At 38.8% G+C, this 25,397-nt stretch overlaps 1 protein-coding gene across 17 annotated transcripts in view; it reads left to right on the forward strand.

Annotated features, from left to right (window-relative positions):
- Positions 1–25,397, forward strand: part of CEP350 (centrosomal protein 350) — a 95,876-nt gene that overhangs the window by 50,403 nt on the left and 20,076 nt on the right. For 11 of the 17 annotated variants that reach the window (XR_008468214.1, XM_054212853.1, XM_054212854.1 and 8 more), the window contains 18 exons: positions 907–1,070; positions 2,011–2,203; positions 3,757–3,974; positions 4,094–4,257; positions 4,896–5,054; positions 5,257–5,388; positions 7,617–7,753; positions 8,125–8,244; positions 9,729–9,895; positions 10,422–10,618; positions 11,162–11,346; positions 12,291–12,378; positions 12,754–12,900; positions 13,682–13,839; positions 17,414–17,536; positions 21,218–21,417; positions 22,761–22,972; positions 24,204–24,348. Coding sequence is in view for 16 of the 17 variants with exons in the window: in XM_054212853.1 (XP_054068828.1) it covers positions 907–1,070; positions 2,011–2,203; positions 3,757–3,974; positions 4,094–4,257; positions 4,896–5,054; positions 5,257–5,388; positions 7,617–7,753; positions 8,125–8,244; positions 9,729–9,895; positions 10,422–10,618; positions 11,162–11,346; positions 12,291–12,378; positions 12,754–12,900; positions 13,682–13,839; positions 17,414–17,536; positions 21,218–21,417; positions 22,761–22,972; positions 24,204–24,348 (2,909 nt within the window). In the remaining variant the exon portion in view is untranslated. The remainder of the gene's footprint in view (positions 1–906; positions 1,071–2,010; positions 2,204–3,756; positions 3,975–4,093; positions 4,258–4,895; positions 5,055–5,256; positions 5,389–7,616; positions 7,754–8,124; positions 8,245–9,728; positions 9,896–10,421; positions 10,619–11,161; positions 11,347–12,290; positions 12,379–12,753; positions 12,901–13,681; positions 13,840–17,413; positions 17,537–21,217; positions 21,418–22,760; positions 22,973–24,203; positions 24,349–25,397) is intronic. The other 6 variants (XM_054212857.1, XM_054212865.1, XM_054212867.1 and 3 more) reach the window with 4 other exon arrangements.

Genomic DNA, 25,397 nt, shown 5'->3' on the forward strand with positions numbered 1-25,397 from the left:
TGTGTGGCTGCTATAATGCTCAATTGGTTAGTCTTTGTAATTTAGAAAAAATAAAATATATTTGAAAGTGTTAAAATGCCTTCAGTACTTCAAAATTTTGTAAAAAGCCTATCTATAATTGCTTTCAGTGCAGATTCAGTAATGCTTAGTAATGGATACATAAATTGTCTGTAAGAACTTTTAAAACCTTTTGTTCAGACTAAAATTTGAAGACTGTAAATCCTAGACTCTCCATGTTACTACTGAATTCATGTAGTTTCCTGAATTTCCGAAGTCCCCTTTCTTGTAATGAGATATATTTACATCTTTTGGGCACCTTAGGGAAGGTCACAAGTACTTTGTTTATATTAGTGGTACTTCACCTCAGAAGAAAGGAAGGTAAAAGGCACACTGAAAATGTTAGGTGCAAAAAAATGCTCTCTTTCTGATTGGACTTCTTGATAGGTCTTATGTTGGTATTATTTACTATATGATGCATTACCCCCTTATTTACAAATCTTTTGTAATCCTTTCTTGAAAATCACTCATATTTCTGTTAATTTATTGATGATATCTGTGTGCCCAGAGATTATCTAAAATGCAGTGATATTTGGAGTCATTCTTATGTTGTTCAAGCTTGTAGTCAAATAGCTCTTCAGAGTTAGCATTGGAAAGGCTGGTTGTTACCCATCTTCTACTGTTTCTTATTGTCGGAAGTATGTTTCAATATGTTCAATATCATGTCAAACTTCCCACTGTTCTAGCTGTCATAGTTTTTAATCTCAAAATCAGTGCTTTTCAAGATGGGCTAATTAGTGCAGTTTTAGCCATCTGTCTTAAATTTAAAGCGTGGCGGATTTCTTGTGCACAGTGTAATGCAGAAGTTGGAAGTCCTTCGTTAATCACTGTCAATGTGCTCCTTTTTAGTGTTGCTGGCAGCAGTAATTCGAGCATTCAGGAAGAAGTTCCTAGCAGGAAGTCTCCCCATGAACCTCGGTCTGTAGAGCTTGCTTCTCAGCATTCATCTGGACCACGGTCTGCAGCATCTTCTCGCTCATCTGCTTCCTCTAAAAAGAGAGGCAAAAAGGAACGTAAGTGCAGTACTTGACTGTAGGGTATTTGTTTGGAAGGAGTTTTTAGGGTTTTCTTGTTATGAAAATTGCGGTCTTTCTACATACCTAGAAACTGTAATCTAATACTGATAGGAGGATTTATGTTTTCCTCCAGTGATCCCTTCCTAAATTCTTTTTGATTCTGATTATTCTCTGGCCTTAAAATGCAGTCATCTGAAATTAAATAGGCAAGAGGTTATTGGAAGTATTGAAAATGTTTCCTTTCCTAAACCAGCCTTTTAACAAATTAGTTAATTTTAATCTTGTGGGGGAACTATCCTCAGAATCTGTACTGAGGAAGCTCCAATAGGCTGCTGAGAAATCTGAGTAATGGCCACATTTATGAAGGCGACAGTAAGTTTGCTTTGTATATGCTTCATGTTTGGATCACAGACAGTTTTCAATAGTGCACAAATTAATGAATACGCTTCTTCCTACAGTAACTTGTACATGACAAAAACGTGAAGAAACTTGATATTTGGTACACTCTTACTATATAAGCAATAGAATACATAAGGAAAAGCTATTTTTGAAGTCAATAAAAGGATGAGAAAAATAAGATTGGATATTCCAGATTATCTCTCCTTATTTTTTTTCAAAATTCCTCATCTTACCCAAAGAAAGCTAGGTTTTACTCTAATTATCAGTATCAAAGAGTCAAATGCTTGTTTTCTTTAGATAGCGTGCTGAAATGAAAGCTGTGTTGACAGTGGACACAATATGCAGAAAAGAACTTGATCTCCTGTAGAAAGCTGCCAAATTGACATTTCTCGCTTGTTGAATTTATAGGCATCTAACTGAAAGGCATCTTTAGGTGGGGAAGAAGGTTCTCAATTATTTGTTTTGGGGCTCCTGATGGCTAAGATATTCATACTTAGAATACCAAATGTAAACTTTTTGCAATGTTGTTGCTTCTTAGGGTTGGACTCCTCTTTCAGTGGAAGTTCTCACCACTTTCCTGTGGAAGAAGATAAAATGCCATCTGAATTAGAATGGGGATCCCAACAGACAAAGAAGTCCTTATCAAGTAGCAGAATTTCTAGTAAAGATCATGAGCAGAACCTAGATACAGACAGCACGTTAGAAAACTTGTCTGGACACTCCCTAATGAGGTAACATGAACCTTATAGGACTGTATGCTAATATAACCAAGGTTGGTAGTGTTACAGTGTGTTATCAAAAATGGTTGTGTCTTTGGATATGCAAAAGGAAAATAACAGAAATGATCAAATGTTAGTAAGATGGGCATGCAGAAAATGTTTTTACCCCTGTATTTTAAATATGAAAGCCCAAAGTAGACGGCTGTAGTAAGAGAAAAAACAAAACAGTGATTCCTCCCCAAATGAGCCCTCTGGTTTTGTAAGGATAACTGCCCAATACAGGTCTCCTGTCAGGTTCGGTACCTGAAGCATTGAAATACATTTTTCGTTTTCCACTTCTACAATCGGTATGTAAGAAGGGGGTGGGGGGGGCGCGGGGGGAATAGCTAGTCAGCCTGTGCACTCATCTTGCTCTTTCCAGTAGGATCCACAGACACTTTTGGCTAGGCTTGTGTTCAGCTAATACTCATAACCCTGTCCAGCTCTGTGGGTTGATGCTTTTTTAGAGATGAACTGATTCTCAGAAAAGAGTGTAGAAAAAGAGGAAAAAATACTAGTTTTCTGTTGCATCCTCTGCATGTCTGGCTATGAATGTAGTTTTTCTTCTAATTGTGCAATGAAGATGGTTATGAAATATCCACCTTAGTTTTCATTGCGCTTTTTTCTAAAAAGCAACAAATAATACGAATGGTCCATCGCTCATTCTTTGTCAGTGTAGAGCAGTTCTAAGGTATTGACTTATATTGGTGACTTTCACTGATATCCAGTACTGGGTTTGAAAGGTCCTGCGACTTGCGAAGGTGTGCCAAGTAAAGCATGACGTCTTCCTAAGGGGGTTAAGCAGCTTCTTTGGCTTAATAAAATTGGAATAGTAAATTTAAAAGTGTCTGCATCACTTTCTGTACGTTTGCAAAGCGGTGTCTTCAACAGTCACTTAAGAAGAAATGTTTCTGTAGTATTTTACTGTTTAAGTCAAGTTTTGGCCTTCAAGCATTTCATTGCATTTTGATGGAAGGGATTGAGACTGGCAGTGGTTTATCACATGCAGTTGCATCCGTATATTGGTAGTAAACTGTTTGCTTTTTAAAAATACTGTTCATCGTATTCTGATATCAAAATACCGCCCTAATTCCCTGTGAGGGAAACAAAGCTCTTCACTCAGACTTTCAAAACAGATGCGTTTTGACACATGCAGGTAGGTGATTGCACGCTGCAACACCAGGTTCCTAACAGGAGGCATTGAAACTGCTTGTCTGGCCGTGTGGAATACATGGATACTATGTTAATTTTTTATTTTTTTGTGTGCACGTGTGCTAGCTAAGTTTAGTACTTGAGGGATAAGTAGGGTGCTCTAGAAACTTAAACTGGGATGTAGGTACAAAACTCATTTCGTGAAGCCATTCCTGAAAGCAGACTGAGCCTGTGCAAACCATAAAAGACTGTGCCTTTTGCGTGGTTCTGCTTGGTGTATATAAACAGAAGAACTAGGTTATTGCTTTATTGTCTTCTCAAGTGGCTGGACATAGGAGAATATTGACTCCTTTCTTTTTTTGTTTCACTATCAGTTTCTCAGACAAAGGAAGATCCCAGAAGACGCCAACTTCTTCCCCGTCTGGTTCCCAAAAAATGTTGCAGTTTGATTCTGTAGGCAATACAGCAGAACGAGTCAAGTCACCTGCTGGCTCTTCTGGAAGTACAGCATCAGGGCTGAAGGCTAACGTAGCCTTCCCTGACCTGAGTCTGGGAACTAGCAGGTCTGTGGCAGGAGCAGCCTCAGCAAGCGGTGAGTTGTTCTGGTAAAACCATACTTATCCCAGAGCAGTTTCGGGGGGGTTTTTTATTTATTTTTTGATGCGGGGCACTAAAGTCTGTGGAGGCTGACTAGTAAATCTTGCCCTGCAGGATGTATGCGCTTCTCCCCTGCTGGTCTTCAGCATCGTTTATCAGCAGAATTGAACTACCTTAATGCTATTGAGGAGTCTGTGCGACAGCTTTCAGATGTGGAGCGAGTACGAGGCATATCATTTGCCCAGCAAGAGAGTGTTTCTTTGGCTCAGATTCTAAAGGTAATGGAAAAATACTTCCCTGTGTTGACCTTCTCTTTTTTTTTTTTTATTTATTTTGCAAGAAAATTAATCAAATTAGGACAAATTGTGCTTTTGTTAGCGATGCGGAGAAATCGTAATGGACGTGATGGAGGATCTCTGATAATGTTCAATTTTTAGGATTACTGTCTATTACCTTCCTTATTTTAAACTGACAGTAAGGAACTGGTGACTCTAGAATATGTATCACTAATATACCATTAGCTGGAATCAGTACTTTCATTGTGTATTTCTGTAAAATAAAAACTTGATTATTTCCTGGGTTTGATGTTGAGTCCCAGTGCTATGCAGTGTAGTCATTCAGACTAAATCATTTGTCTTATTCAATGAAAAGGATATTTTGGGTTGAAATTTCCGTATGGTGACAAGATTTCTTGTTCTAGTTTGTTGAATTAATTGGTCTCCTAAGTCCTCTTTCTTTCTACACTGTGGTGTCTACATAAAAAGGGAGAGGGTCAGTCAGTAGGCTGAAAATTTCACTTTAGCAGAAAGAGGCACCACTAATAGAGTAGATCTCGATCTTTTGAAGGTAGTGGCTAAGGGAAAAAAGGTCTTTACATTTAACTTGCATGATTCAAACTTGTTTTCCTGATCTGTAGGCACAGCAGCAGCGCCATGAACGGGATTTGGCCCTTTTGAAAATCAAGGCCGAACAAGAAGCTTTAGAAAGTCAGAGACAACTGGACGAGGCAAGGCAGAAGGCAGCTCAGGTAATGCTGCCCTTCAAAAAATGTGGAGTGTGTAAGAGGCAAAATGCTGTAAGTAAATCCGTGCCTATGAGCATTCTTAATTTGAAGCTGTGAACATGTGGAAGTGGTGAAGGGGTTTAATACACTGAAAAAAAGCTCTTCTCTTAAGGGCCAATTTCAAACTTTCCCCCCCCAGATTTTGAGACAGAAAACTGTAGTTATTATAGCCAGAAAATTTTGAAGAGCTGAACTGGCTGTGTTTTCTGCATAGGTCCATGCAGAGTCACTGCAGCATCTGGTCCAGTCACGGCAGGAGGCTGTACAAGAGACCGCGTGCAAAGCTGCAGCCAAACAGGCGGAAACTGCGCTTCTCGCTACAGATGCAGCTCACCAGATCCGGGAGGTAAGGTCCTGAGAGAAAGGAAAAAGCTGTTCTGATTTCACTGTTATTTTGAATATTTTTTTGCCTCTTGGTTGTTCGCTGTTCAGTGTCATTCTCGGTGCAACTTCTTACCTTCATAATGTGACAAAAGATAGGACTTTAGAGGAGCTTTTCTGGCATCCTTACATAGAAGTCAGTCAGCAGCCTTAAATCCCTGTTCACTGTTCTTATGATCTTCCAGTTAATGAACTGTTCAGAAGTTTGCTCTTGCAGGAGAGATTGATGATAGTGAACACATCATCTTTAATTTGTAAGAGTTGCACTCCATCAGGGATCAATCCTGTATCTGTTTCATATGCAAATTAAATTAGAAAAGCAGGGAAACTGCAATCTTGATTACTTTTGAAGGTAGGAGACCAACAAATAAATAAAAAAAAAGAGTGGGGAGGATCTTCAGCAGAGCTTTTACCTTGGTTCAGAGTTTGAAGTTTTCTTTTTTTGAGTGTCTTCATTCTTGTGGCGTACAAAATATTTATTAGTTTTCAATTTTATAGATCAGTTTATCAGTTTTTGTACTTGTTTCTAACATGTAGCAGCTGCTTCACACATAGGTAAGAAACACAGTAACCAAAAAATGCCTTTGCTTCTTCATAGTTTAGCAATCGCAATAACTGTGGATTAATGTTATGGGATGGAGTGCAGAAGGCTGATGGAAATGAACATTAACTGTTTCTTCGCAGCTTAAGCACGTGCTGGTGCTCATACTTCTTTTTATGATAGGTAATGGGACTGCAGAATAATACTGATCTACTCGTTCTGGGCTTTGCCAAATATGTGAATATTTTTGAATAGACAAGAATGAGTTACATTAAAGGAGCAGAAAAGGTCAGGCATCTGAGATACATGCAGGGGCTGTTGATAGCAGGTAGCGAGGTCGTCTTTTATAGAGCCGAAGTGGCTGGAAACCAATTAAGAAACGAGGTAAGAAGAAACAGCGACAGCTTTTATTTGGTGTAAGATTTTAACCTCTTGTCTTGCTTTAAGTTTGAAATCCAAGAGTAAGAGGTGCTAGTGGAGAGGTTGATGGGGATGACCTGCTCGGCGATGATGGGCTAGCAGAGTAGCTTTTCCGTCTGTGTTCACAGTGACTCCTGATATTCAGTTGAATAACCATTTATTTTAACGGCAATGGAAATGCTGATCACCAATGTGCTGGGATATTTTTGGATGCACACTGTAATTTCCAATGTATAAAGGAATGGAGTTAATTTTCTGCATTGCTTTCAATTAGAAGTTTATCTTATGCAAAAGAGATAATATAGCATGCTACTACATAAGTTTTTTTGCTTAGACTTGACTGTCATACTAATGAAGGATAAAAAAGGGGTGATGTATACAAACAATCCAATTTTTAAAAAATCATTCACTTGTTTTTATTAAATTTTATGTGTTATAATTACTTTATACACTAATTGATGAATTAATGGAGAAACTCAGTATGTTTATTGGAAGTTATTGAAATACAGCTTATTCCTACCTTCAAAACCCACCAGAGTTCCTTGCTCTGTGAGAAGCAGAGCTTTGAACAAGAAGAAAAATATTAAATTCTAAAGCTTCTAAAAATCAGTGTTCTCTGCTGTGATTCCTGAAGAAGTTCTTATTTCTAGTCAGGTACACAGTGACTACCATACATTAAAAAGGAGAAAATTCTGGCTGTTTGTTGATTAATGCTGCCAATTTTAGACCTGGCAGTTTGCATGATATTGGAATTTAAACCTGTTGCTTCCTTTGGAATGGAAATAATATTTCTTGTTCTTTGGTCAGGATGCACTCAAGTGAAAAAGAGGACATTATTTCTGTTATTTGTTGGGTTTTTGGTTTTTTTGTGGTTTTTTTTTTTTAATTAATTGTAATGGTAAGTCCGGAATGTTTTATTATGTGGGGATGATTCTCTTGATCAGAGTTTGGTTAACTTGATTAGAACGATACAGTAAGTAGTATCTTGCATGTCTGCAGTTTCGTATCAATAACTCCACTGTGAATAAATTAAGGAGTATGTATTTACAGAGCAATATGCACCTCCTACAACCAAAACTGACATGTACGTAATTACAAACCATTGCAAAACGATGTCTTACACATTTGTCCTATAAATCAGTAAATTGCCTGCGAGGATGACTATTTTCTCTTTCGAAATCATTTTGATGCTGATAAGCACATTGTATTCCTTTGTTTTTTGTTGTACTCAGATGACAGAGTTAGCACGAGCACAGATCTCGGATACTGTCAGCGCTCCAGCTGCTCCAGTTACCACCTTGTTTGACCACCAGCGGCAGCATCATTCAGAGTTCATGAAACAACTGAGAGCCCGAACTGATACAAACAGGTTTTGCCTCATGTTTCACATCTAAAGAAGGGGGAAGTAGAATTTGTTAGGTTTTACTTCACCTATTCTTGAAGAAAATTTTAAGATGTCATAATGAGTGAGCATTTAAGAAGAAGACTTTAGATTCCATTTTTATGCCCTTAATAGCGTACGCCAAAGGTGACATTAACTGGTTCTCTGAAGCTCTGTATTAATAGAAAAAGACGCTCTAAACATTTTGTAGGATGATACAACTAGTCTGAGCCTTAAGTGATCTCTTCAGAAATTTTAGCTGTTACTGCTTCTAGTAAACTGATGAAAGCTTGTGCAAACTGTATTATTGTTATTGTTTAAGACAATGCAGATTTACTCAAAACTCTTCCCTTTCTCAGGAAATGTGAGTCTGGTGCCATATCGCAAGGTAAAGAGGAGAGAGGTGACTCAAAACAGACATACTCACCAATGTTTGATAGTTATTCAGAGTCCTCAAGATCAAAGGTTCATGATCAGAGGTAAGAAGAGTTTAGATTACACAGGGTTTTTTTTGCTATAAATAAGAACTGAAGTACAACAGAATATAAAGATAATTCCTTCGATGTATGTTTTAAAAAGAGGTAGTCAGTATTAAACTTTCAACGAGTAACCCTGTCTTATATTCATGAGCTTGAAGGTTTACATGCCTACCAGAATTTGCTTTGTCTTTAACTAAAAATCCTACTACATTGTGGTCCGCAGTGTAATAGTATGTTGTGTGTTAATATCTTTGGTTTTGAATTTGCTGTGTTTGTCCTAATTGGACACTTTTTTCTCTTTTGTAACTTAAGAATAATTGAGTTCCACATCTGCTTTCTCATTAGCAAGAGTCTAGCAAGCAGGTGAAGGGAAATGGTTATTCCCCCTGCTTAGCTCTTGTGAGACTGTATCTGGAACGCAGTGTCCAGTTTTGGGCTCTTTGGTAAAGAGAAGATGTTAACGTACTGACACGTCTAGTGGTCAGCCACCAAGATGATTAGGAGACAGGTTTACATGATGTAAAAGAGAGGCTGAAGAGGTGTTCAGAACTTGGATGTGGCCTTGACTTTGGTTGGATGAAACACCTTCAGAAATTGTTGAGCTGAGATTATTCTGATTTCTGTGCTGTGGCCTACCTGCATACTTCTATCGCATCACCTTTGTAACCTAAAAGTCACTTTAAGTCTCTGTTTATCTGAGTCTTTTTCCTTGTCCTAAACATTTGCGTTTTGTGCCTTTCTCGTTTTGCTCTGTGTTGTTTTGAAATGGACTAGAACATAGACTGGAACATATATTCTGAAAATACAGTGCAGAGACCTGTAGAAGTGCCTACTCTGTAACGTGCATTATTTTCTATTCTGTTCTCTGTGCATCTGGCCATTTTGTTCAGGTTTTTGTATTCGCTGCTGTTTTGCACTGGCTTGAGATTTTACATGAAGTGCCTGGAATGCTGCTTGCCTGAGGTTTTGAATCATTTCTGGTGTTACTTTTTCAGTATCTTGCCTGTGTTTAATACTGCATTTTAGTTTTTTGTTTCCTGTTCGCTTACCTGATCTAGTTAGGTCCCATGAAGTTTCTCACAGCCCTTCTCTGATCTTGACCGTCTGGAATGATTTTGTCCTCTGTAGTTCTTCTAATTTAAAACAGTATTGCTATTTCGTTTAAAATCATCCATTTAAAAATTGTAAGGAGAGATGTTTGCAGTGGTTTATCATCAGTACTCATTGCCAGGTGGAGGGTATGCATACCTACAAACAACTTGCATTTTAAGGTAGAATAAAAATAACAAGTTCTGCTGTCAGTCAGCAGCTTGATGAGGCTTGGAATTTTAAGGTAGCCAAGCTGCATTTTAAAAACAAAACCAAAGCCTCTGCATGTAGGTTATTGCTGGGATGTTAATCATGGCATTTAGAGTAGTAATGCAATATAAAGATTTTGAAATGTGCAAAGTAATTTTAAAAAAAATTATCTCTTGATAACACAGTAGTACCAGCAGCCGCCAAGAGAGTCCTTCAGTTCCATCTTCTAAGGAGAATGAGAAAAAGCTTTCCCGTCGTGAAAAGATAACTAGCAGTATCGAAGAGCAGGCTCATACTGGTGTGGATGATTCCTTGCCGAGTGATAGTATTTTATCACTGCCAGATGAAAAAGGTTAGCTGTTTTGTTTGTATGTGATGAATCTGAAGGTAAGGGGGGAGGGAGGTGCCGTTTCAGAATTAGTTTCTGAAATAAATGAGGGAGTATGTGTGAAGGAAGCTGAGCCCCAGGTGAATTGGTAGCTTCTGAAGAGGTAATAGAGAATGGGACCCTTTGAAATTCTACACATCAGTGTGATGGAGCCTGTGGGCCGTTCTACTTTCTGCTGTGCTAGCTGGAGCCAAATGTTCACTTGCTGAATATGCAGGCTGAATGCCAAATGTTTTAGCAGCCCCAGAATTGTGGTTATACCTGTGTATGGAAGTCTGTTACGTCTTTTGAAGCCAGACAACAGTTTTTCATGATGCCCTCTATCTCAAGGTCACTCTTCTAAACATCCATTTTTATGCATTAAAGTAGTTATCTCCCTTTCTTTCCTGCTCCTCCCCTCCCCCCCCAATTTTACTGAGATGAGACAGAGTAAAACTGCATTCATGGTACATACCTGAGCGTAAAACCACTTCCCTGATTTCTCCCTCAGATTCCGCTTCTGTTGCAACAGAGTATTCCCTGAAATTTGATGAGTCCATGACAGAGGATGAAATTGAGGAAAAGTCTTTTCGGTCTTTGCTGCCCTCTGAGAGTCATCGCAGAAATAACTTGGAGAAGAAACGGGGTAATCGTGATGATTCTGATGAGGAAGTCTCCCCAGAAAAAACAGCTCTGTCCTCTATCAAGGTAGGTCAAGCAACCGTAGTTCAGGTAAATTAATTGAACTAAAATGGTTGAGCTCATGAGGTTCAAATGAGCTATTCTTAGTTGTGTTTGCAAACTTTAGGGTTCTTTTCCTCACTGTGGTTCTTTGAGCATCTCAAAACATTGAGTTGTATGAATCATGCTGTATGTCACTGTTATACAAGTGCAATGACTGACTTATGGAGCAGTCCGTCCAGGCCTCTACCTGTTCTCTTGTGGCTTTGGAGAAGAGGAGTGACTTTGAGGTAGGTTATAAAAGCCCAGTGAATTAAGTCTTCCTACTATGCCTAAGCACAGCTCGGAAGTACATGAGGATGCTTCATCTCTCTGGCCCAAGAGGGGATGGTCCAAAACCGTCACGCAGCCCAAGGCGGAAAAAGCTGGTCTTCACAAAGCTCAGAGAAAAAAACAGCTTTCCTTCTTGTTTTTATGTGTGCGTATATACACACACACACACTTCATAATTGGAAAATGCCTTGGAATTTCTGTATTATCAAATCATGCCAAATTTGTCTTGCCTTCTAGGAGCTAAGCATGCCATTCTCTGGGGGGCAAGACAGTTTCTCTAAGTTTACCATGGAGATGGTAAGACAATACATGAAAGAGGAGGAGATGCGAGCAGCTCATCAGTCCTCACTGCTTCGGCTCCGGGAGAAGGCTCTGAAAGAGAAGACCAAGGCGGAATTAGCTTGGCTGGAACACCAGAAAAAGTGAGACAGCTCTAAATATATATATGTATATATACACACAGTTGCTGACTGACTGTTTTCCTGTACTTCTACTTGAATTTTTTTTGTTAGGTTTTGCTTCCACCCCACCCCTCCCTTATTAAGTATCAATGGTTGAGCTAATCTTCTGATGTCAGTAATCTATACAAATGTTATTGTCACTTGGAAAGAGTAGAACCCAGTTTGTAAGTGTGCTTTGATGTTTACACTGAATGCAGTTTGATAACAGAGAATTTCATTGAAACAGTAGAACATTGGATGTTTATTGTGAATTGGAGAAGGTAGTTCCCAACCATTACTCTACAAATCCTAAGTCAAGAAGGTATAAAACTGTCAAACAGTTCTACCTTTGTTTGCTTGATGTCTGTCTGAGGTCATTTTAGTTGAGTCAGGCCAAATTTTGTGAATCTGAATGTGTGTTGTACTTGATGATTTGTTTCCAACCTAACATGTGCTTTGTCCTGGAATGCCACTTGAAGTACCTAGTGAAGTACCTGCCCACCACTAAGCAGTGGTGGCCAGATTTAATCAATAATACTTTTCCATAGTCACTCTCTGCATGAGAGTACCATTGTTCACCAGACGTTTTCTTCCAATTTCTTGTCGCTGTGGGTTTGACATAGGATGGTGAGGTAGTGACCCAAGTGTCCTTCCTTTTGACTTTCTCAAACGGTGGGCATGAGCATCTGCAGAGCTTCTGCCCATTCATGTGAGATCTCATATTACCTGCACTGGCCTTTTCAATGTGCGTGTCTGTTTAAACACTACAAAATATTCCGCTATAGAGCATGCCAATGATGCAGTACAGGCATATACTCTTCTGCAGGTTAGGAAAAGTAAACTTTTTTTTTTTTACTTTATTGAGTAAAAGGCTCATTGTTTTGCACTTTTTTCTTATTTAAGTCTTTCTTCCTATCTATTTGCAGGCATTTGCGAGACAAGGGAGAGGATGATAAGATGCCTCCCATTCGAAAGAGACAGCGTGGTCTGCTGCTGAGATTACAGCAGGAAAAGGTACTGATGCCCTCTAGGAAAATCCCCTTGAAACCCCTGTGTAGCCATTAAATGTTTCAGACACTGTAAAAGCTAAGAATTGAGAAAACTCCGTAACAGGCTTTTGGATAGGAAGCTAGCAGTATTTCTTACCAATAATTTTTATGTGCATTTCAGTAGTATTTAACACATTGTTTTAAAGGGTCCTTCTGTATCAGTAATCTCACTGCTTGAGACTTAGATCTTCTGTTCTTTGCTGCTGAAGTTCAGGCTGGTTACTTCATCATATAACTGCAGTAATTTTAAACGCATAGCAAGGACACTGTGGCAGCTTTAGAGTGTGTTCTTGAGAGCTGTCTGTCAGAGTTCTTATACTTAATCTTTTATATCTAAAAGGCAGAAATTAAGCGTCTTCAAGAGGCTAACAAGGCTGCTCGGAAGGAGAGACAGCTGATCCTTAAACAGCAGGCGGAAATAGAACGAATCCGTCAGACTACAATGAAACTGCAGGAAAAACTAAAATCTGCAGGAGAAAACAAGCTGGTGAGTGTTCAGTACACAAGCTGGAGTCTTCCCTCGTGGGCTGTGCTGCTGGTATCTGACTTCAGTGTTTATAGGAATGGGACGCTACTAGATCAGACCTATCACTTGGAAGTTTTGTCTGCCTCAAACGATCTCATCCTCTTTATCTTAGCAATTTTATGTTTAAGGAAATGTATTTGGAGAAGTTATAAAATGTTTTAACTGGGCAGTAGGTGACGTTTGTTAATGCTCAAGCTTAACTAATGACCTTGTAAATATCAGGTTTTTGATGCTTAGATCTCTCAGACTCTCATTTTGTTTCATTATTTGTCAGACCCCAAAATACTAAATGTAAGTGCTAAACCCAAAACTTTCTGCTTTGTGTGTGTATTAGTGTCATTACAACTAAGTTTCCTGCATCTGCTTTATGAGATAGCAAGATGGGATTTTGGTAATGGTCTCTGCCTCCTTACCAAATTTTGAGGACTCAGAAGTTAAATAATAGTGGTATAGAAAAAATTGGTTTCCTGTCTGGGTAGCTGAATTCTGGTGGGTTTTTTTTTTTGTTCTAGATACAGTTAGGGGAGAACTTAAATTGTGGAGAAACGGGATGTACTAACAAACTTTGTGTCAATTAAAAATAAAGTTGGAAAATGTCCGCTTGCAGGTGGACAGACTTATCTGAAGTATTTGATATATTCTGGGGAGAAGTAGAGCTCAATTAACACGATTTTTAAAAAGATGGTAGAGTAACTTTTCCTACTTTCAATGTTGATTATGTTTTTTTAACACTTAATTGCAGGAACTTCACAGTGAGGATGACATCAAGCAGAGCAATGGTTCTAGCCCGCTTCCAACTGATGCAGAGACACGCAGCCCTTCCCCAATCTCAATCTCCAGCAGTGAGACTAGCAGCATTATGCAGAAGCTTAAGAAAATGCGCAGCAGAATGGATGAAAAGTAACTAATTTTCTTTTTTCTTATACAAAAATTGACTATTTTAATAGGACGAGTAGGTTTGGACAGTATCTGCACTAACAGTGGCCATCAGAAAAATTACAGAGGTATTGATATCACATACACTTTGATCTGAGTTACCTGAAAAACAGTTGATTAGAAGCAGTAATAGCAGTAATATTGATCTTTGAATATAATATTTTAAAGGCTACAGTTCTCACATGAATACTGAGATTCAAACGTTACCTGGCAGACTGCGTGGTCGAGGTTTTATTGTAGAAGATTGGTTTTAAAAGCGCATCAGTTTAAAAGATTTTGATGTTTGTATGTACAAGGAACTTGAACAGGCTCCAGCTTGATGGTACATCTTGTCAGAGTTCCTCTTGCAACGGGAGCCCCGAAGTCAAATGGTCAAAGTGGTGCCTGTATTTTCTATCTCCCCTTTTATTTTAAAGGGAAAAAATATAGAGAGTGAGACTGCAGTATTACAGTACCAATTTTTATTTTTAAAAGCATAAGTTACAAATAGCAATAGTCTTATGCAAAACCTACTAACTGATTTTGAGATCTGGCTCACAGAAAGTCATTGAGCTTGTTGGGCACGTGATTTCTAACAGCTGTTGAACTGCATTTCTAACTGCATTAAAATCAGCTAGGGATGAATTCTCCAAGTATTTTCTTAATTAATGGAGGTGGTACGTGTGTGACTGAGCAGACAGGCAGTTAATAAGAACTTTCTTTTCCTCCTGTATGCTCCACAGGTTGGAAAAAAAGTTGAAAACAGTTGTTAGTCTTCAGAGGAAGTAATGAGGTATATGTGCGGTTCCTGGGTCTGAAAACTAAGACTGAATCTGTTGATTTCACCTGTTAAATTGTTTTGAATCAAAAATTGTTTCTGCATCTTTTCAGTGTAGGAATTACTTTGCCTGAACTAAACATCCCAAATGCTGTACCAGCATGTGCTCAGTAGTTCGAAGCCTTAAATTCTTACTTGAGACTAATCCATTGGAAGTCTGGCCACTGCCAGTTACTGCAAGGAATAGTCTTTGTTTAAAAATTTTTTTGAACTTATAACCAAGGTAGATCACTATATTTTAGTCCATATGTACTTGTATACAATGAAGATAAAAACCAGTAGTAGTAATAAGTAGGGATTTGGTGTAACTAGAATAAAAGCAAAAACGTTCTAGTTAACGTGATCTTCATGTGTTAGCCTGAATTGATTGCTGTTATTCAGACTCTTCTGATAGGATCTGGTAAACTCAAAAACCAAAATAAATTATTTCAAGTTTCTGAAGCATCATATTACCAAAACTACACTCTTGGCATTCCAAGTCATGTGAAAACCACCCCATCGTTCTAGCAGCTGACTCCTTCTCAAAGTATATTTTGAGGTTAGTAAACGGCTTAAGACGGGGACTTGAAAAGGATGGGCTCTGTAGGCCATATTGACTCCTAGGGTTTCAAGAAAAAAAGATTTTTCTTCTGATCTTATTTTTGTTAAAAAAAGGGTCTTTATCTTGTTTTTTTCCGTCCAAGATTCAGCATACAGAATTTCAAATGGTGATATAGTGTTACAAAACCAAGCCACAGCTTATGAATTTTGACATTGTATTAATACTGCATTAATAGTATAAGAAATGACAAATACACTTTCATATTCAAGACTTCCTATGCTTTTTTACCAAGTAGTGTTTTTGTCAATATTATTTTTTTTAAATCTTATTTTTTCCAAGTGCCTTCATTTTTAAGCAACACTTAATGATTGGAGAAAGAATTACATTTTAATAAATAATTGTTCTTACTGTTACAAGGGATAGCAGTAGATATGAAGCATGTTCTGCTCTTAAAGATGTTTTAATCGTCAGTCCAAAATATTGCTTACCTGGAGAATACTTTTCAAAAGGTAGATTTAATCGTCAGTCCAAAATATTACTCGCCTGGAGAATACTTTTCAAAAGGTGGATAGCAGGATTTGAGCTGAAACAATTGCTTTTAGGAGAAACAAGTGGAAGTTTTGTGTGATGTAAAGTATGTGGTCCTGTATTTTTGTTTCTATGGTTTTGTCTTGGATTGCTGTATATGTTCAAAGAAAGTAGCATTTTGTGTAAACATAAATGATTCCCTAGAAATAGATCTTCCTGATTGTCTTGTTTTGGCACACCTTTTGCAGGTATTTTGATAGTGATAGCAGTGCTTATTGATTGACAAACAGTGCCAACTTGATACCTTTTTTTCTAATGTCCTTATTTGTAAAAAAGCATAAGAATTACTATTAATAGAGTAAGACGTTTGGTTTGGGGTGTAATGATAGGAAGCTGCTGTTTGAAGGGAACCGGTCAGGTTGTGAGATATGGTATAAGGAAAGAAGCTGAATGACAAGTACAAAGCAACTAGAGGAAGGAATATGGAAAGCCTGCTGTGCTGGATTTGCTGTACTCCATGGCAATGTGGAAATCCTTTGGTTTTTTTTACTTATGAGACAGCTTTAGTATTTCTCTAAAAGGGGAGTGAAAGAGTAGTTCTGTTTTAATTAATTGATCTGTGTAGCCTGCATGTGAACAGGAGCATGCTCTGTCAAAGAGAATTAACCACTTCCCCTTGCTTTCCTTGCATATGCAATTTTAATGATAATCTGAGCAATAGAAGAACTGATTAAATGCTCATTTTCTTTTGCTTTTTCTTAATATTCTTCTTAGCTTGCATTGTAGTTAATAGAGCTATATGGAGCATGCTATTTTTCTATAAATATGATAATTCATTAGGAATTAGCTTAAAATGGTAATTCTTTGGGAAATACCATTTTAAGCAAGAGCTGTAAGGTTTTGTAGATTTTAAAAAAAAAAAAAAAAAAAACCCAATACGCATTATCTTTCCGCAGTTAGTACTTCAAATGAAAGAGGCAATACCTGAGTATTCTGAGACCGTCTGCACTTTGTTGCAAAAAAATCCAAAACAAAAACAAACAAAAAAAAAACCCCAACCAAACAAAATAGCAGCTACAAGTTGAAATACAGGTATATCTCAGACTTTTCTGGAATAGCTTATGTTTTAAAAATACATTATTTAATCTTTTTTTTTTTTTTGCCCTTTCACTGGTGCTTACCTTTGGAGAAGTAATTTTACTGAGGTTTCGCCAGGTGAATGAAAATGTGTTTTAAGTTTCAGACCAGCAGAGTTGTTCATACTGCAAAACCAGCATGCTATTTGATGCTAATAATATACTCTATCGATGATTAGAATAGCAAGAGTTGCAAAAAGATCAGGTTGATATATGTTAACCAGTGCACGTGGAAGTCTGCATCAAAGTAATAAAACTCCTTCCGAAATTTAAAGAAAAATATAGCTGTGTGAAAGTAGCTTGCCTTTAATTAACAGAAAATGAAGTGTTATAAGTGTATGTGTTCTATTACCTTCTGCATAACAGTGTATAGTTTGTCTACTTCAAATGTTGGGTAATAACTATACAATGTTAAATGCAATTAATTTTAAAGTTCTTTGCTAGATGCTGTCCTTTTCTCGTTCTTTCTGCCTTTTTTGCTATATTAGTTTTAAACTCTTCCTCCTTATTTTGTAGACACTGCTCTCCTGTTCACTACTTCTTCTCTGTCTTTACGTCTCACCACTGGGCTTCTCTCAGTGTCTGTTTTCCCAACCTACACCCCAAATTCCAGCTGTATATCTACAACCAATTGGTCAGGTAACTGTATCTTTCTCAAGTGATAGACTCTTTGATAGAGCATGCTCTGTTCAGTCCTAGAAAGTCAAGAGGTTCTTCATCAGTGAACGTTTCCTCACTGTTTCCACATCTTTATTAACGATGACGTAGACAGTGGGATTGGGTGCACCCTCAACGGGTTTGCAGGTGACACCAAGCTGAGTGGTGCAGTTGATTCGCTAGAGGGAAGGGATGCCATCCAGAAGACCCTTGACAGGCTTGAGGAGTGTGCCAGGGTGAACCTCATGAAGGTCAACACAGACAAATGCAAGGTCCTGCGCCTGGATCAGGGCAATCCTCAGCATCAGTACAGACTGGGTGATGAATTAATTGAGAGCAGTCATGCAGAGAAGCTCTTTAGGGAATGCTGGTGGACAAAAAAAATTGGATATGAACTGGCAATGTGCACTTGCAGCCCAGAAAGCCAACTGTATCCTGGGCTGCATCAGAAGAAGCATGGCCAACAGGTCAAGGGAGGTGATGCTCCCCTCCTCCTCTGCTTTCGTGAGACTACCATGTGGAGTACTGCACCCAGTTCTGGGGTTCCCGATACAAGACAGACATGGACCTGTTCGAGTGGGTCCAGAGGAGGGCCACAAAAATGATCAGAGGATTGGAACACCTCTGCTATGAGGACAGGCTGAAAGAGTTGGGGTTGTTCAGCCTCGAGAAAAGGCAGCTCCCGGGAGACCTTATTACAGCTTTTCAATATGTAAAGTGGGCTTATAAGAAAAATGGAGAGAGACCTTTTTTCCGGGGCCTGTAGGGATAGGACAAGGCTAACAGTTTTAAACTGAAAGAGGGTCGGTCTACGTTAAATATAAGGAAGAATTTTTTTACACTTGAGGGTGGTGAGGCACTGGAACAGGTTGCCCAGAGAAGCTGTGGCTGCCCCATCCGTGGAGGTGTTCAAGGCCAGGCTGGATGGGGCTTTGAGCAGCCTGGTCTGGTGGGAGGTGTCCCTGCCCAGGGCAGGGGGGTGGAACTGGGTGATCTTTAAGGTCCCTTCCAACCCGAATCATTCTATGATTCTAATCTCTTACTCCCACTGTGTTCTGAGCGGCAGACAGATGGTTCACTTTGCTTCCACTGCCTGGTTGCTACTTACAGCTGCTGAAACTGTAGTCCGGGCTTTAAGTCAGTATGCCTTGATGTACAAGTACAGGTTAGAGCAGCAGGTTAGTGCTTCCGGGTTAATATTTGGAATGGATGGATAAAACGTCTGATGTTAGCAACAAAGAAAGAGTTAGACTTTGAAATCATACTGGAGTAATCTGAGTGCTGCTGCTTCCTCTTTGCTCCCCATTTCCAGCTTCATAGATGCCAGATGTGGTTTTGCATTTTAATTTATTTTCTGTGAAGCTGCCCCTGCTTTTGAGGATAAATGGTGTACCCTTGGTGTTGCAACTGGAACCCTCTAGACAGTAGTAAATATTTAGGCAGTATGTGTGCTACCTTGTGGCTCTGACCTTTTAAACCCCAGGGTTATAAAAGGGTCCGCACCTTTAGCCATGCTGCTTTAATCATCTGCCTCTTCTAGGTTGAATGTTGGAACCCTCTTTCTCTCCTATCACTTCTGTTGACTTATCTTTCTTACTAAGTAGTCTTTGTGCGCTGATTATTTTCATGGTCATTTAGTTAATTCTCCTCCTGTTTGTGGTCTTCTCAGTTAATTCATTTGACATCTGCTTTTAAGGAGTTCTCTTTTGAATCCGTTTATTTCAGTCTTTCTCTTGTATTTTATTTCAACTGGACTTGCCTCCCTTAAGATCCAGCCAACTGTGAAGATCCAGACATTCTGATGAAATCAAACAGTGGGTGAAGGAAGAAGAAAAAGTTGCTTTTGCATTGAGATCATTGTAATGATGACCTCCATAATGAGTTCCAAATACATGATCTGCTAGACTAATTGGAACTGATGTGTGTCTGAAAGTAAGAGCTGATAAATCTGATAGTGCTGGTGAAAGACACAGTATAAGCATGACCGTCCATGTCATGTCTGTAATGCTGGTAGTCTAGTTTCTTAATGATACTAATCTGTTGGTTTTGCCTAAGAGTAGACAACTTTGATGTTTGTCTATGGAAAGTGGTAAAGTAATGCATAAAATCCTTGAATCTGTTGGCTTGAAGGTGGCAGGTGTTCCAGAGACTCTGAGGTGCTCCCAATTTTCTCCTGCTCTTGTTTTGACTATAGGAGAGGAGATTGTGGGCGTGTCTTACTGGCTTTTGAAACTTTTATCTTCACATCATAACTTGTCTACCTTGTCTGAATCTCTTAGAGGAGGATTTATCTGAAACTCAACCTTTCTGATCAACTGCCAGCTCGCTTTTCAGCGAATAGAGTGAATGCTAAATGAGCAAAGAAGAAATGTCCCTTGGCAGGCAAGATCTGCAGATTAGCCAGTTGGTCACTCCAGTCTCTGTAAATAAAAGGTTTTTTGAAACATGAGAGATTAAAAAGCACAGATGAAATTATTATCTGCTTTGCAGCTTAAAAACTTTGATGCTGAGTGTTTGGGGTGGCTTGAAACTTATAAAGGCATTTGCATAGCAAAATATCACAAGTCTTTGAAGACTGCCTTTTTAAGCACCACACCTTCTGTACCAATGTGGAACTCTTGCTCTAGCTGGCAAACCATGTATTTTCTACAGAGTGATTCTGTGACATCTTAAAAATTTCAGTGTAGGAGATAAATGGATTGATGTACACTCTTCTCTAGACTGGGCATGTCAGAGGAAGTGTGTACAATTGATGTTGAACTTGCTCCCATTTACTATCTTAAAGGCTAAAAGCTATGGTCTTGGTTACTTCAATGTTTAGAAATAAGACCAGAGATACTGTTGTTCAGGAGCCGGCAAAGAGAACTAGTATATGCATGCATGAACAAACCTGTTTGTACCTACAAAGTTATCGAAGAATTTCCCCATTTCTGAGGTTTCACAGATCACTTAAGAAATCTTTGCCAGAAAGGAAAAAAAAGTTGCAAATATGCAGTGTGATCTTTACTTTTTATCTACTCTTAAGCTAGCAGCCAAATCTGTTAGTAGCTAGGAAAAACAGTCCTGCATCCTTATTCTCTTAATGCCGTCGGCTGACTATTAACATTCCAAGGGTGGCAATCCATACAGGTGATGCTTAAAGGAAGAAGGATAAAAGTTCCAATAATTCAGGAGAACTATTAATACAGGATCCACCTTCTCTTATGTATTTGGAAAGAACTGTGGGGCAACTGGGGTTACAATTTTTCTGTCATTGGGATTAGCAAAAAGAAAGATCCATTTTTGCAAACAGTTACTGCTTTCTTGAGGGTTCCAGTTTAACATCACAGGTACTTTCTACATCCTGAAATTGGGAACTTATCCTGTTCATGTTAGTGAATAATTAGTAGCACCTTTAATGATTTTGAAGATCTTCAAATTGTAAGCAGTGTGTTTACAGTATGTTGTAGACTTCACTGCAAAGGAAAAAAAAATTCTTGTCTACTTGTTTGGGGTTTTTTTACAGCAGCACATCAGAAGTCTAGGAGATAGTAGTTAGTGTGAATATTATTCTAGAAAAGAATTTGAAAAGCTAAAATTTTGGGAATTGTGGCAATAGAGCATCTGGCTGTTGGGACCTTTGAGGGTGGTTGGCTGTTTTCCCACTGTCTTCTGCTCTGTCAGGTTCCTAACTAAGCGAGAACAGAAGCTGATGCAGCGTCGACAACATGCTGAAGAATTGCTGGAGTGGAAACGCCGCCTGGATGCAGAGGAAGCAGAAATACGGCAGATAGAAAAGCAGGCTCTAGCTGCCTGGGACAAAGAGCTGCTCAAAACCAAAATAGTCAAGAAAGACTTGGGCGATCAGAGAACCGAACCTAAAGGTAGTAGGAAGTGGGGGGAACTGTTGCAAATGACAAGAGTAAAATATAATTTGACACAATGGTCGCCTAGGTTTGTACTTCTTTTCTTTTAAAACCATTTTCCCCTGTAGTGCTGTTTGAGCGTCTGTCCTGTTAGCCTTATTACTGTTGGTGAGGATGGTTCTTATCAAGGGCTGCTTTCCCCTCGCCTGCATTTGCAAAACATTGAAAACATTTTTTTCTTCCCTCTTGTTGTTTATGCAGTACAACTCTTTGAAATCTGCAACTGTACTAAAGTGTGCTAGGATGTAATTAGTATAAATTTATGCTACTGTGAGGAAAAATAAGTTCTCAGATGTTGGGAGCTACAGCTTTACTGTTCTGTCTTAAGTGGACCATACTTTCAGCGCAAAGCACAGAGAACTGGGTTGCAGTGGGAGAAAATAATGAAACTTCAGGGACTGTTCTAGAAACAATCCGTTTTCCTTTTTTTCCTCACTTTGCTGGAAGGAGGCACCACGTCCTTTGAATGTACAAAGGGAATTCAGAATTATGCCCTATTACACTTTTTGCTGAAAAGTCATGTGGATTTTAGGCATCGTAAGACATTTTAAAGATGCTATGTGTATGAGTCAGTAAGTTCCCATGAACAAAAATTCAGCATGAACACTGAATTCTCATCAACAGATGAGAAAATACACTTGCTTTCTATTAATTTTATCTACCAGTAAGCAGTGGAGCACAGCCCTGCTTCGAAGTGCCTCTCCCTCCCCAGCCTTTGCTCAAATATTGAGTAGTTCTCCATGGCTGCTTCAGTAATGCTGTGACTCCTGCGGAATTTAGTAAACAGGAATATTGAAAACCCAACTTATTATTTTACTTGTTGCCAGTTGAGAGACTCATGATGAAATCATAACATTAAAATGTTTTCTGCAGCTACTGTAAAGGAAGCAATCAATTCTAAATTCAAGATCTGGCTTCCAGATTATATGCTCCTCCATGACTTCTTCAGACTAATGGTGACTCTTGCTGGGGTATGGTCAACTGGAAGGACAGGTTTCCCTAATGATCTTTTTGGAGTGTGTTGTCTGGAAAATGTTAGAATATCTTGAAAACCTCTTTATTTTAGACATTCAGCAATCACTAGGAACGTTTAGCAGTCTTAAATCATAGTTCTCTGGTAAACGTGTTTGTTCTTGCTAAATATTCCACCCTCGGTGTCTAGGTCAGTGAAATAACACTTACAATTTGACATGTATTGGTAGCAGTTGCCACTTTATATGCAGGCAGCAGTATCTCTGAAGGTATATAAGTCAGTGCGAGTTCTTACACGCTTTGTTTTTTCTCTCATTATTCAATCTCAGAAACGGCTAGTGAAGAAGAGTCTCCAGTGCCTTCTTGCTCTCATCTAAACAGTGAAAGCTCTATCCCAGAAGATCTTGGGAGCCTAGCTGCTGAGTCGGTCCCATCGGAGATTATGGGTCATGAACAGCCAGAAAGCCCAGATCAGAGGACAGCTAATGAAGAAATGGTTTATTCTGAAGAGTTCAAGTCCTCTATGTCACCTGGCAAACTTGTGAGTGAGGTTTTTATGCTATATATATTCTTACATCTGTAAAAGGCTATCAGAAAAATAGTTAAGTATAGCTATCCCAGCTGTCAAAGGTGGGATTAAACTATTCTCTGGGTTTGCAATACCATTTTACATTATTGTGAATAAATATTGTGATCAGATATGTTCGTTGAAGTCCTGAGGAAAAACTGCTTCAGCACAGAGTTTAGATATTTTTAAACTTGTGGGCAGTCTTGCAAAATGTTTTACGTATGTCACATAGGTATGCAGTATGAAGTGGTGGTACACTGACCCAGTTTACCAGTGTGAATTAGCTGTAGGCTAGCTTGTTACCATTGTATAAATTCTTTGAGGCCATGGAAACTATGCTCTGTTTTTCCGCTTTGCTTTATTTGCAAGTAATGTATCCCAAGGTATAGCTAGAGGCTGAAGAAGCAAAGCTGAACCTCATGCACAATCCTTTGGGTTTCAGATTATGTCTGCTTGCTAGATGATTCTGCCTTCTTGTTCTGTTCTGTTATTTTTGCTTGGTTGATTATTTTAAGTTTCATCCTGATAACTTTGCCCTATGCTCAATGAGACAGAAAAAACACTGTCTGTGGGGTTAAAAGAGCTGCTCATCTAGACTTATTACAAATACTTTTTTTGCTGGCAAGTTTGCTGAGAAGATAGTGAGGTAAAATGCCTAATATGTGCCAGAGGTTATGTTCAACGTGTGTAAAAGGTTTGTGGTATAATGTCGAAGCAGTAAGCAGCATTTTGGAAGAATATTTGCACTTAGAACTTTTTGCTTGGCCTCAGAGCAATAGCGCTGTGTTGTTTTACCGATTTAGAATGTCATCTTGCACCCTTTACATGAAATGGTCCTTTTGATTTCACAGGAGTTCCTATTGCCGTGGTTGTTAGCAAATAAGATTACATAAACTGTATTGAACACCTGTGAGTCAGAACCCTGTCAGTTCACTTCCGTGGTAATAGAGTAGTCTAAGCACGTTTACTGAAATCTAGGCTCAAAGCAAGCAGTCAGCTATTGCTGCTCTTGGTATTTTTGTTTTATTGTCTAGCAAACTAAGATTAAATTCTTCTTAAGATAGCTGGGTAGGGTACCACTGCTTATGAGATGTTCTCCAGTCATGCTGTTCTTTCCTTGTAACTGGCTCCTGATGACAGTGATCTCCTACTTTCAAACTGAGCTTTACAAGCTTTACTTATTTGTCCTTCTCTTCTCCCATAGTCTCCTCCCAAAAGCAGTATATCCGTATCAAAACAAGATTCCAGCAAAGGTAGCCATAGAACTGGAGGACAGCTACGTTCACCTGTGAAGTCTCATCAGATATCTCACAACTGGTCTGATGAATCTTTATCTATGACACAGTCAGGTAAGTGTAACGCCTGCTTGGGTTTAAATTGCTTTTTCAAAGCTTTTCCATTTAAAGAGTAAACTTGAAATGAAGACAAATGTGGGGAGGCAGACAGAAATTCCTGGGAATTGCCAAGGTGTGGGGTTTTGAGAGAGTATTTTCCCGTAACGTAATTTGATCGCTTCAGCTTAAGAAGGTCTTAATGTTAGAAGGTCTATATATGGTCTATATATTATCTCTTCTTTTAGAAAGCAATGCTGGTGCCTGCAAACACATATGAAGAAGATAAGAGTCAATAGTTGAGGTAGTCCTAGAATTTAAGCATATCAAGGTTAGCTGTGCTTTTAACAGGTGACAATTCGCCACCCCGCATGTTGTAAGAAAGCAAAATATGGTTCAGCAGTATATGAACATGATCGTCTTCTTTCTGAACACAGCCTGGCTCCAGAAGCAGTATAGCTCTGATATCGTGGCAGAGCCTGTTGGACCTGCGCTGGCATCTGCAGAACAAATGGATGCTTCAGAACATATGTTTTTTATTTTTGGAGGAGGGTTTGAACTATGCACAGTAAAATAGGACCTAAGATAGCATTTTGAGCTATAAAATACAAGATCTACTGTATGGACTCTTCATCACAAGCCTTTTATCCAGTATCCAATCTCACTACCCACTAAATGCTGAGAGAATATTAGAAGTGAACTGGTACCGAGCGGTCCTTTCCCTGGTGTGCTCTCACTGCCTGTTAGTCATGTGGCTTGCAGGGCTTCCTGAGACGACATTCAGTGGGTCACCATCATCAGCTCTGTTAAGCTGTGAAGTCTGTTTTCACCCTTTCTACACTTTTAATCTCTGAAATGTCTTGTATTCCACAGTGCAGTTGATATAGCATCATAAAATGCTTGTTAGCAAATGGGATACCATTTTCCTGCTTGCTTTTTTTAATTCCCTAAATGATCAATAAGTCTTTATCAGAAAAAGAACTTGGTGGTTCCATATTGTATGTAGTGGTTGTTGTTTGTGATAGGTGGATAACTTACTGGCATGCTTACATATTCAGTCTTCGTGG

This window comes from Rissa tridactyla, chromosome 8, assembly GCF_028500815.1.
Source record: "Rissa tridactyla isolate bRisTri1 chromosome 8, bRisTri1.patW.cur.20221130, whole genome shotgun sequence".
Taxonomy (NCBI): Eukaryota; Metazoa; Chordata; class Aves; order Charadriiformes; family Laridae; genus Rissa; species Rissa tridactyla.